Source organism: Grus americana, chromosome 1 (assembly GCF_028858705.1).
Source record: "Grus americana isolate bGruAme1 chromosome 1, bGruAme1.mat, whole genome shotgun sequence".
NCBI classification, from domain to species: Eukaryota; Metazoa; Chordata; class Aves; order Gruiformes; family Gruidae; genus Grus; species Grus americana.
In genome coordinates, this window is record NC_072852.1 from 97,454,718 (window position 1) to 97,468,000 (window position 13,283).

The window sequence follows — 13,283 nt, forward strand, 5'->3', positions numbered from 1 at the left end:
CGGCTTGTCAAATTACTCCATAGAATAATTCAATTACTCAAAGTAGCAATGCTGATATGAAGAGCTTATGTACCTCACAGCTAGTTATTCTGTGCTTTTCACTCTGCAGGCTGGAAGCATGATTCGTGAGCGGGCTGTGGCTTTAACAATGGATGGCAAAGCTGCTTCTCTCTGTATTTCCTTTCCGCCTCTTCCCTTGCCCCCTCCCCTTCCCTCCACCAGGCTGTTTTTGTGGTGTACTGAGCTCCCAAACCAAACTGAGGGAAAGGGAAAAGGGGTGAGGTGAGAGGTGTTGCAGTCCTTAGTTTGCAGATTTAATACATAACACCCTATTCAGAAAATACAGTGTGTATGTGGGTCAGCGGTCCCTGCAGATTTTTATTATTTATAGCCATTTCTATAAATACAGGACTTCACACAGTGGGTTCACACGGTGCTGTGCTTCTGGTAAACTGAATTGTTTTTATCCTTGCTACAGTCTGGAGGTAGCGAGTGCCAGCTGGTAGATTAAGATGGAAATTAAAGCAAGTGATACAGATGCAATGGTGATTCTGCCACAAGGCATGCCGTGTATTGATCTTTCAATGACTCTATCAGAGGAGAAGGTTTTCAGTGCTATTTCTGTATTTGATACCCAAGGGATTCTTTTTCCCCCTCTGCGTGTGTTTCTGTGCAGGCGTGTGCACGAAACATAGGTGCTTCTCTCTGCCATAACTGGGACTGATGACAGCTGGGTGGGTGGGAACATACATGATCACAGAAGAAACTTCCTGCAGCTGCCCTGCCATGTACTTCAGGATAAAACTGCTCTCTTGGTCGTTTGTTGCCATCGAGGGCTGCGTAGTGCATGAGGTGGCATTGGGTTCCTTCTCCCTGCGGTCAGACTGGTGCTTACTGGGTAGGCTCCCACAGCAGCCAGTGCTGTGCCCCTATCAGTTGTTAGGCAAACATTTGCAGCTGGAATGTGTGGCATGTTCCTCTGATTTGTGTGTTCTCCACTTTGCATAGCAACACATTTAAAATACTGAAATGTGCTCTTTTTATTGCTGTTGACATTCAAAAATCTTGTTTTGATCTGGTCAGCAAGATACTTGGAAAACATCACTGTTGCATTTTGTGAGTAAAATAGATCCCCATCCTTCTCCCTACCTCCCAAACTGTGTAGGATCCAGACCTTTTCCCCCCACCCCCTATGTGTAGTCTGGTTTTTGTTTTGCTGCCTCATACCAAAAATATAGCAAACCACTGAGATATGTGCTGTGTGCTCAAGGCCGAAGAAAGTTTTAAATGGTCCCAGTTCAGTTTATGCAGCCATGCGGCATGGTACATTTTGGAAGGAATGCTGGGACGATGTATCAGAAGTTACTGAAAATGAAATGATACTGGTAGTGGTTTATTTTCGGTGCCTGATTTGGGAAAGCATATACTCAAATATTCTAAAATACAGAACTACTAGAGAAGAATGAGTGCAAGGTAAGGACCATCATGCTGCATTTATTGCTACATATATGTTTTCATTTCATTCAAACTAGAAAGTAAACAAAGATTGTACCTGCAGAAGAATTTAAATAGCTGTGTTTCCCAGAGAGTGAGCATACAAGCACTGGGGAATAGTTTGCTGGGTCAGAACTTCAGCCTACTCTGGGTGATAAATCTTCAGGAGAGGAAAGGGAAACCCTACTTTTTTAAATACAGCTCTACTTATCTTAATATTTCTTCTTAATAGATTGTGTTGGCAGTCAGACTCTAAGCATGTGATTAAACTGTTAAAAAATCAAGATATTTAAGGATTATTTACTGTATTAAATCCTCTTAGATGCAGTGCACTCAGTTGCCCAGTGGATAGTATAATGTCATGACTGGTAATTTTCCTTTTCTTTTCTAGTACAAAGATGCGTTTATGAAGGCGAATCCAGGGTACAAGTGGTGCCCTACGACAAACAAACCTGTGAAAACCCAGACATCTACTGTTACTAACAGGAAAAAGCTATGGGCCTTTGCATCAGACTCCGCAAAAGATTTACCGAGCCCGAGAAAAGTCACAAAAAGTGAAGAAATGCCACAGCTTAACTTCGGGATGGCAGGTGAGATTTCCATCCATGTTACTCAAACGTAGCATCCTCATTTTGTTTGAGGATGTGGCATTGAAATCAAACTGTGATACCGGTTTTCTTTACTGCACATGGTACTGCAGTGCGAATAACTTTCATGTCCCAAATTCAGTTGCCAAGACTCAAGTTAAACCTCTGCATAACAACTTTCTAAATTTTCCTTAGCCCATGATTGCTTTCAAGAGTCGAGGCTGGATATGTGGCATCATAACCCATACCCCATTTGGGGTCCAGATTTGATTGATTTTTAGTTCTGGCTTATCTGCTGTTAGAGATTTTCATTTTCTAGTCAAAAAGGAAAATGCTGGTTGCGTGCATTCTTTTTCTCTTTCATAGAGTGTTGTACTATGTTTAGTAATTTGCTGTTTACAAAAATAATTTATGGGTGTTTATGAAGTTGGAGGTGTTAACATTCTTGTGGATGAATATACTGCTGGAGCTAACATTTTGTATTTAAATCGAGAGTAATTTAATTTCAGTTAAAATATGCTTTTTTTGCCCCTTGTACTTTGGAGGGGTGGATTCTAACCTTTTAAACACTTAAAAAAAGTAAATCAGTGAATAACTGTAGTTGGAGTGCCTGAACTGGTGAAAGGCAGATAATCTCTCTCTGATATCCACAAATAGCAGAACTGTTGCCATCGTGACCTTGAAATACAGAGACATTAATGTTAAATACTGGCAGTTTAAGAACCTAACAGTCAAGGTAGAAAATAATTTTTCCCCCACCACCCTTTTTTTTCTTTTTCTGGTTTAAAGCTTCTAATTTTATAAATACTGATCTATTTGAAACTTTGTCATATCCTACCTAGTTTGAGAAGTGTGTGGTAGATATTTTCTGCTTAGAGAGATCATTGTCCAGAGAGCGGAAAATGGTTTTATGCAACAAGTGTAAAAGGATGAAAAGGGATAAAAAGGCATGTATACCTTTCTGCCCATATAGTGGTATGAAAATTCCTGTAATGAAATTCCTTCTGGCTATGAAGGAACTGTGAAATGTGATCAAAATAAAGTTTTTCATGCTACATAGACCAGTTCTAAAAATCGCAAGCCCCTTCATCCCGTTCCACTTTTGCTATCAGCGGAGTAACTTCTATGCTCCTTGAAGGCTTATTGACTTAACACAAAGAACAAATAATAGGCCTCGGTCTACCTGTCTGCCATCCCCCATCGCTTCTGCTGGGCTGTCCAAATGTAGAGTGTCTGAGTACAGAGAGGTCTTGAATCAACACCTGTCAGAGCAGAGGACAGAGAACTTAAGAATTGATTAGAAACTAATCTCAGTCATTGTTTTACCTATAGAGCCATTCATTTGTGAAGAAGGCCCTTTTGTGCTACACATGATTTAAATGTTTGGGTTTTTTTGTTCTGGTTTGGTTTTTTACTGCAGACTGAGTCAATGAGCATTGTAATTTCATAGGGGTCTCACTCCAGTCCTCGTGCCAGCAAAGGCTGGCTATTTCTTGAGTATAACAATAGCTCATAAAATACCTCTGACAGAGATGTTAGCAGCATCCAAATCATGACAAGGCTGCCGTGCCAAATGGATTACTGTTTTGTCAACTATATACCAGTTTGTGCTAAATATGTTTTGATGTGTTCTTCTCTCCTTGACTTCATGTGATAGATCAATTCAACTCTGACTCTTCTATCCAGCACAACCTTTTAAAATCCAGGCTGTATAGTAGCTGATGAACTAAAATGTAGCTGAACCACCTCAGAAACACTTTTACCTTTGAAATGCCACTGACTGTCTTGCATCTTCAAGGCAAATAACTTCCTTAGGATAGGGATTATATGATTCCAGGAAATCTGTTTTACTTGTTGGTAGTTGTTAATCCTGTCTTGATTGCTTTTTACATAATACATTTCGTTTTGGAAAATGTAATATATAGATAGTAAGATCTTCCTTTCTTTTTTAAGTCCCACACAAGCCATATCTCTCCTTTATTTTTTGCATTCCCACAATAACCACCCCACATGTAAGCCTCGTGTTGACCTGTCATTGGGTCAAGAATCTGAGGTGTGGCACCAGCATTGGGGCTTCTGACCTAGAAGTTGCAATTGAGCATGTTTTTCCTCATGACATGGCTCACCTGTGATCCTGCTGTAGGGTGTAGGGCAAAGACTGCTGTTCACAGGTGAACATGACCATCGCAGCATGTACCCTCACAACTACAGATCTAAGCGAGCAGCACCTTTGCTATTCAAGTGTGCAAGATTCCCAATACTTTCACATTTCTGCATCAGAAGAAAACTGTCTGAGCCAAAAAGCTTTTTAGTGAAGCAAAGGGTGGAAAAAAGACACTTCCTAGTGTAGGCAATATCCTGATAGAGATGCAGTTCTTGGTTTTTGGAAAGAAGCTTAATTCTGCACCCAGGTAAAAGTTAGTTGAAACTGGTACCTGCGGGCCTTCTTTTTCCTTAGTTCTTCCTCAGTTCGTTCTTTCCTCTGATTGAAAAATTGCCATGATGTACAAGCAAGCCTGCTGAGTTTCTATCCAGACCAGTACTAACAAAGTATGTCATTCCCAAACATTAAAAGCTGTTGAGAAAGTTACAAATTGCCTCCCATTCTGCAAGTCAAATGTGTGTGCTATTTTCTCACTCCTGTTGGTTTAACTGTAAATTGCTTTAAAATAGCACTTAAAATTCTTAATTTTTCATACCAGTAAGTTCTTAGTGCCATAAGAGAAACATTGTTGTGCTGAGAAGGCAGTATAAACATATGGCAGTGTTTGCATATATATTTTTTGTCTTCCCTTAGATAAAGTTATTTTGTAATTTGAAACCTTAGTGGAAGGATTTTTGTTTTTAGCATGATCAGACATCTAAGTGCCAGCCCTCTGCTATAGCTGCAGCATAAGTATTCAAGTTGTTTGAGCACCAAATTAAACTTTCACTTTCCACTTAGCTGTCATTTTTTTCCTTCCTCTTAATTTTTATATTTAAATAAACAGCTTAAGTATTTGCTTACTTGGGGAAAAACCAGTCCTATCCTTGTCCTGTTATAAGCTACTTAGTTGAAAGGCAGAAAGCTGAGATGACAAGATGTTTAGAAGGGGTGGAAGAATTTTAGAGCCATAAGCTGGATGTTCTCCAATTGGCCAAAACTGAGGGGGGGAAGATGACCCACAGGTAACTAAAATGAAGCACAAGAGAGCAGCTGGGAGCCCTCAGTGTGATGTGGGCATAAGAAAGTGCTACACTGCGGTGTGTGAGGCAAAGCGTTTTCAGGAACTGTAGAGAAGAGTTAATGCCCTTGAACAGAGCACAGCTCATCTGACGTGGTTGCCCTACTGGTTGTTCACATACAAGAAAGAGGAACTCCACCTGGAGTAACTGGAGAGGAGAGCTACGGGGATTGCTGGGACTGTGCGAGATGGACATCAGGAGATCTTGATTTGCTTAGGCTAGGAAAGCAAGTGGAAGAAGAGTATGGTGACTGCTGTAAACACGGAAGAGGGAAATACCATCAAGGGAGAACAGTCACTTAATCGTAAAGATGTGGACACCAGAAAAATGTGTACCACCTGGCCCTGAGTAAATTTAAGATGAAAACTGGAAGAAAGCTCTTAATGCTTAGCAGATTTGGGTTCTGCAGCAGCCTTCCAATGGGACTAAAGTAAGTAGCAAGCAACCAGCCAAGCCCTTCCTGTTTAATATGGAGCTCCGTAAGTTTATGATGGGCCTGGAGATCTCTTCCCATCTCTCTCTCCTCCAAATAAACTGCCTGTTCAGGCATTATTTTTCAAGATACAGGTTCACTTGTCACTTCTTAATTGCTCTGATGTCCTCTTGTTTGAAGGACTGAACGGTTTGCGATCAAGTATTTTGATGGCAAAAAGTGCTATGGCGACAGGATCACTTCACTTATGAATTGTGCATAGGTACTTGCTGGCCCTTCCCCTTTTCCATCTCTGTTTCTTCAACCACTTCTTGTCACTAGATCCTACACTTCTGATAATTCCTTGTCTCTTTGTAGAAACTTAGTATCTTTTGTTCCCTTTTTATTCTAAAGTAATTTTTTTTAAAAAAATTTTTAAAAAACCCAACAACAAAAACCAACAAAAAACCCCACACACCTTCTACCTGTTTATTATGGTAAAGGAAACTAATTCCAGTTGAACATCAGGTTTGAAGCCACATGCTGTTTAGGCTGTGTTCTTGATCATCTGCAGCACTAGATCGTTTGCAGCTTTACAGGTACAGGTTTGGCTATTCTGCATCCAAATTTTGCATAACAAAACGCAACCAAATGGACAAGGGTAATTGTTCTGGTTGGCCTCCATTCCAGGGAATGGTCCCAGGCACATGTAATTTATTGTTATAGAGAGTTTTTATATAGTTTAGTGAAAGGAAATTGGAAAACATGAGTGCACGCTTAGTGAAACCTGGGGAAAGTTACTTATCTTTGGTGTCTCGTCATTACTGAAGTTGGTGTCTCAGCAATACAGCAAGGATAATACTTCCCTTTTATTCACATTATGGCTGTTGTGCGAGACATTTGGGCCGCAGACTGTCTCCCTCTCTCTGTATGACACTCTGTCAAATCAGCCCCTGCATTGCTTCCAAGGCACTCCCCCAAAATCAGACAATTAGTCTTCATAATGATGAAGACCAACCACTGTTCTGAGTGGAAAAGCCACTCCATGAGTAATGCAGTGCCAGCCACTCCATGGGTAATGCAGTGCCAGTGTTCATTGCTTTCACTTCTTGTTGTCGTTTTCTGAGCTCCTGAGGTGCAGGAAGGCTGGAGGCAAGAAGGTGTCAGCATCAGATACTTGGAGGAAGAACATTTATACTGCCATTTTACTTTCCTCAATTATATATTGTATTAGCAGGGCAACAAGTAGGCAGGCAGCTTGCCTGGGCAGTGCTGGGGCTGTTCTGGCTTCATGCTTCAGAGCTGTCAGGGTGGCACTTTTCACCACTAAAGGCAGCTCTAAATTAAAACCAAGTGAAAATAGAGATTTTGCTTCAGAGCTTGATCGTGGAATTTTGTTCCATCCTTTTATTTGCTCAGTGGCTAAGGAAGGGAGCCACTCCCTCGGTAGGACCATCCATTGAATTATAAACATGTGTGATATTAGAGCATCTTTGTGTATATTTATGTATGAAATCATTACAGTTGCTGTTTTAAAGATATCCATCTCTGTAGTACATAAAACCTTTGGCAGTAAAATTGTAAATCCACGCAATGGGGTGTTAAGTACACAAATCCAATTAAATCCTTCAAACAGCTTTGAAAGCCTCTCCCAGAGGGTACAAAAACGGTTATTTGTGATTCTCTTGAACTGCCTTTTATGGCAGCTTGCTTAGAGTGTCTGTGACAAGTAGTCTTCTGGGGGTTTAACACTGCAAATGGTAGGTTCTTTAAACAAGCAAATGAATAAAGTTAAGACTTGGTTTTACTCTTTTAACAGATCCTACGCAAATGGGAGGCCTCAGTATGCTGCTTCTAGCAGGGGAACATGCCCTGACTGCACAAGAGGTAAGGAACTCTGTTCTGTCCCTTAGCACAAGCCCTCAGTTTGCAGGGAGCTCTGAAGAGGAGTATTTGACCAGTGGGAAATTAAATTTAAGATACATCTTGGGTAACCTCAGGTGGGACTGCAGTGTGAGCCCTGTGAGTTGAGTCTTGTATCCTAACCATGAATGTAGAGGTTAGGCCCAGTGTTTATATCGGTTCAATATTAACTCTGCTGACTGAATATTTGATCAGACCAGGCAAGTCTGCCCCATGAGAGGATATTGTCACCAGTAGAAGGGTTGAAATACAGTGACTGTGTTAACAAACAGGTGGTTTGCAAGCTCTTTTGGCCAAGGATTTCATACGCTTGTGCAATAGGCCTCACAACCGTGGCCTTGGCACTAATAGCAAAATAAATACCTAATAATTTCCGTACAGTCAGTGTCACTGTATATGCATTCTGAAACCATGCAAGTGCTAACAGGTAATCAAAGTATTGCACTCTACTCCTATTCACTAAGTCTTTATGTCTAAAAAGAAGTTAGTAGTTCAAATGCCATCACAAACATTTTGGTTTTACAAAGGAGTCTAGTAAGTAAGTGTTCCTGCATATCTCCAGTAGTGCAGTGACCTCTGGTCTTTAGACTGATTATCGTTTATGATTATTTTTTGGGCCAGCTTTTGAAAATTGCTCAAAAGGTGGCTTATGTGTTGGGTAAAATAGGTAGTCACTACCATAAATCTCTAGCCTGGAAAGAAGAGCAGCGGAAGTGAGGAAAGTTTTGTGGGGGTTTTGTGGGTTGTTTTTTCTTTGTTTGTTGCTGTTGGGAGGAAAAGCAATAATGTGTAGTGTATTTGAGATGGATTGCTCCTGTGCTGCCAAGTCTGAGCTAAGACTCCTCAATGCTTTGCACACCAGTTAGAGCAGTGGAAGTCTTTGTGCAGATGTGGGTACTGGCTTTCTGTGCTGCAACATGAAAAATAAGAAACACTAGGGTAAGGTTGGCAGAGAAGTTGTGGTGAGTTGACCCTGGCTGGAGGCTAGGTGCCCACCAAAGCTGCTCTATCACTCCCCTCCTCAACTGGACAGGGGAGAGGAAATGTAATGAAAGGCTCATGGGTTGAGATAAGGACACGGAGAGATCACTCTCCAATTACCATCATGGGCAAAACAGACTCAACTTAGAAAAAAATCATCTAATTTATTACCAAGCAAAACAGAGTAGAGTAATGAGAAATAGAACCAAATCTTAAAACACCTCCCCTCACCCCTCCCATCTTCCCAGGCTTAACTTCACTCCCGGTTTCTCTCCCTCCTCCCCTCCAGCGGCACAGGGGGACGGGGAATGGGGGTTGCCGTCAGTTGATCACACGTTGTTTCTGCTGCTCCTTCCTCCTCAGCAGGAAGACTCCACGCTCTTCCCCTGCTCCAGCATGGGGTCCCTCTCATGGGAGACAGTTCCACAAACTGCTCCAGCATGGGTCCCTTCCACAGGGTGCAGACCTTCAGGAGCAGACTGCTCCAGCGTGGGTCCCCCACGGGGTCACAAGTCCTGCCAGCAAACCTGCTCCAGCCTGGGCTCCTCTCTCCACGGGGCCACAGGTCCTGCCAGAAGCTTGCTCTGGCATGGGGTCCTCCATGGGCTGCAGGTGGAATCTCTGCTTCCCATCATCCTCCATGGGCTGCAGGGGGACAGCCTGCTTCACCATGGTCTTCACCACGGGCTGCAGGGGGATCTCTGCTCTGGTGTCTGGAGCACCTCCTCCCCCTCCTTCTTCACTGACCTTGGTGTCTGCAAAGTTTCTCACATCTTTTCATTCCTCCCTGTGGCTGCAAAAGCTGCTGCTTTTTTTTTTTTTTCTTCCCCTTCTTAACTATGTTATCACAGAGGTGCTACTACTGTCGCTGATGGGGTCGGCCTTGGCTAGCAGTGGGTCCATCTTGGAGCCGGCTGACACTGGCTGCGTCAGATATGGGGGAAGCTTCTAGCAGCTTCTAGCAGAAGTCACCACAATGGCCCTGCCTGCCCCACCTCCTCCTCCCCCCACCCCCCGCTACCAAAACCTTGTGATGCAAACCCGAAACAGAAGTAGAAAGAAATTAAGAAATTGATTATTTTATGCTAAAATGAGTGTCTGTCCTGTAGCTTTCAAACTTTGAATCTCTTGACCTGGAGTTTAAAAACTGGTTTTACTATGCTGTTATATTTAAATGAGAGGGAAGTTGTATTGTAGTCACAGATACTCAGTTCCATGAAGGGTCTTTGCTATGATCTTATGAGTTGATCTTTCTTGAGTTTTACGTCAAAAGTGCCTCAAGTAGTACGATTTCAGATGGCAGTGAAGGAATAAAATCTACATGTGGATTTTGAGACAAATCAGAAAGGATGTTGTGTGATTGTTGTAGTATGAGTGGATTTTTAATCACTACTTTCTTTTTTTTTGAGCAAAAGACACATTTTCCATGCACCTACATAAACTCATTTTTTTCTGATAGAAGCATACAATATGGCTTGTGATGTAGTATTTATGTATAAGCTATATTGTGCTGTGCTCTTTTGCGTCTGTAGTCTTCTTTTGAAACCTGGGCCTCCACATCAGAGGCAAGCTGTGTAATTTGCTTTCCCCCAAAATGTAGAGCAAGATAATTGTCATAAACACAACCTGAATAAAACTAGTTGATGGATTTGTTGGCTGTTGTTAGAATCATGATGGGCCAGAAATCAACCCATACTTACTAATGAATTAACATATTTTAATTGTCCTACACTATCTGAGAAGTGTCAGAGCACTTTCCCAGGGAACAAAGCTGCACATCTCCAATTCTTTCAGAGGCTCCTCTATGTAAAATACATCCTCCAGAACAATCTCAGTGCTTGATATTCTCAAAGGGACCCAAATGGATGAAGTTCAGTCCTCCTAACTGTGTATCAGCAGGAATTAAGTCCCCCGCTGTGTTTCTGTGTGCTGGGAAACTTGCTGAGTTCCTTTGCATGGCAGCCCTGGTGTGTCTTCCATTTTCTTTTGCTTCCTTTCAATTCAGTGTTTCAGTGGTGATTAGATATGGAGCAAAGATTTCTTGGGCTTGTGTTTCCTCAAATGCAGTAAAGATTCTAGACCTATTTAGATTTGGATAACTGAACAGCACTTCTGGTTTCCTATCCTTGGGCATGTGGACAGAGGAGACCTAAGATGTTCATCTTTGCATGCCTGGTGGGACAACCTATGGTTGGATTTGCATACTTATGCTTGAAAACAGTTTCACGCGTTTGGGAGGTTAGAAGAATATGCTAGGACATGGTATGACAGGCTTGGGGAGAAGCTCAAGAATTCATTGTAGTGTTGGTAAGCTGCTTTCCTCTTCAGTGGAGGGAGGTAAGTTGTGCGATGTTAGAGTTGGTATTGACGTGGGGGAGAACTTGTACCAAGGTGACTGCTGAGGTATTGTCAGTGAAGAGGTTCAGAAGTCCCTTAACTGTGGAAAATATAGGTATTGTTTTTATATGCATGTAAGTATATAAATATATGTCGTATATTTAAACCTCTGGCATTTCTATTTAAAAAAAAAAAAGGACAGATGCAGTGTCATTATTAAAAGAATGTTCTAAATGATACCCTGTAGTCTTCATTATCATTTAAAAGGTGTGTGTGTACACATAAGATACACATGCGTGTATATATATAGTTCTTAAACTGGGGGACTGCCGGACGTAGATTACCTGTCAACATGCAGTTTGACTGCTTGTGCATATGCATGATTATGCAGACTTGGGTGGCCTTGTAAGCATAGGTCTTAAATACTGTTATCATCTTGAAAATTGTTAATAGAAAGGAGGGCAGCACTGGCATAGTTTGCTCAGAATTTGGGAGAAGATGAGGGAAATCACACTTAGAGGTCTGCTAATCCCACGTAAATGTATTCAGTGCTCGCTGATTTTCTGTCAAGTGTATGTTAAATGGATGTATAGGGACTTTCCAAGTCAGATGTTTAACCTTTCAGTTGTCAGAAGCCCAGATATCAGGTAACAAAGTGAGCAGGTGCCAGCGGGAGGATGGGAAGAGGCACAACAGCAATATTCACAAAATTGCCTTGAGGCTTCAGTCGCCATCTCTGTATGTGGCTGGTTATGTTCCTATTTTTTGTAATTTTTTCCAATAGACTAGAGAGTTTTTCTTCCAATAAGAGTTCAGTGTCGGTACGTGATTGATTTTCAAGCAGCGGCTGGAGTTACTAAGCAGATAGGCAGGAGAAGCTACAGACCTTACCAGCAGTAAACAAAAGACTCAGATATGCAGTGAGTTTCCACCTGCCTTTTGGGTCCTTTCATCAGTTACGCAAGACTGTTGTGTGTATATGAGCATGTTTTGTTGAACACCTGAGCAGAAACAGCAGAGGCGTCTGCTCCAGTTCCTGTTGTGCTAGGCAAAGCCTGGTCCTCACAGCAAGTTTATTAGCAGAAAGGCTGAAGCTGTGTGAGGAGCGCGCCTTGCTTGCCTGCTCACCTCCCCCCCCCCCCGCCCCTCCCTCCTCATCACCTTTGCTTGCCCGTCGGGCCCTTTGCTTGCCTTACAGCAGCACCTAGTGGCCTCTCTGTAAGTTACAGCCCAGAAATCCCCGAATTTGGTGTGTAGTCCAACCTGGCTCTTCTACCAGTTTCCCCTCTTGCCGCTGCCCGGCACATCAGGACGGCATTCAAGCCTGGCATCAGTCAGCACGGAAGGTGAGCCAGGGGCTGTCCTTCGCCTTCGTGCGGTGTGATCCGTTTTAGAGAGCGGATTACGGTAACCTGCAGGGAAAGGGAGGCTCTGGAGGCGTTATCCTTGCAGTTTCTTTCTCTTCAAGAACAAAAGGTTATCTTAGATGCAATGCTGGGTCTGCACAGGGTGGTATTGCCCAGGGTGTAAATCAGAAGTGAAGGATATCTCAGTGCAGCTGAGGATAAGCTGGGAGGAGGAGAGAGGAGAAGAAATAAGGACATCTTAAGGATGTTTTATTACAGCAGGAAATGAGATGTATGCAATGGCACTATCAGTGCATCCATGCCCTCCGGTGATTATTTGAATGCTTTTCAGCCTGGCAGAAGTTAGAAGTCCTGGAGATAATAAATTTCCCACAAGTCAGGAGTGTGTGGGGATCAGCAGAGTAGAAGAAACAAGCTCAAATTATCAAGCAAAGGCAACAGCATTAACTTTTTAAAGATAATGGAAGTTGACAGGAAAAGTATGGTTGTTCTAACCACAAAATCTCCTCTGAGTTACTGGGCACCAGCAATCTGTCCGTCACACACAAAGCTGTAGGAAACCGGGCTTCACACCTTCCGCGGCTTGTGGTTCCTGTACCATAAGGTGAACAAGCTGTGCCCGACCCCCAGCATGTTTCTTCAGAGGCAACAAGAAGACTCGTTTTCCTTCTCTGCGCCTGCCTGGGGAGTGAGTGCCTTACAGCACTTGTGTTGCAGGGACTGAGCCGTAATAGCCGCCCCCAGAAGGGCTTCACTGCTCCCAACTCAGAGCTGGTTTGTGTTGACATGTTCATATGGTGCCCTCAGATAGGCAGAGGAAGCTGTGAAGCCACGTCTCCGGTACCGCGGGTGGGCAGAGTTCAGGCATGCGTGGCCCTGCAGCGCCCGCCTCAGGGAGCAGAGAGGTCTCATGTGCCTTTCTTGTTCGCATCGCTTCTCCTAAGCAGAGTAGTGCCC

At 42.9% G+C, this 13,283-nt stretch overlaps 1 protein-coding gene across 17 annotated transcripts in view; it reads left to right on the plus strand.

Moving 5' to 3' along the window:
- BBX (BBX high mobility group box domain containing) overlaps positions 1-13,283 on the plus strand; it is a 162,267-nt gene that overhangs the window by 89,888 nt on the left and 59,096 nt on the right. For all 17 annotated transcript variants that reach the window (XM_054825111.1, XM_054825135.1, XM_054825206.1 and 14 more), the window contains 2 exons: positions 1,886-2,084; positions 7,538-7,605. In XM_054825111.1, the coding sequence (XP_054681086.1) occupies positions 1,886-2,084; positions 7,538-7,605 (267 nt within the window). The remainder of the gene's footprint in view (positions 1-1,885; positions 2,085-7,537; positions 7,606-13,283) is intronic.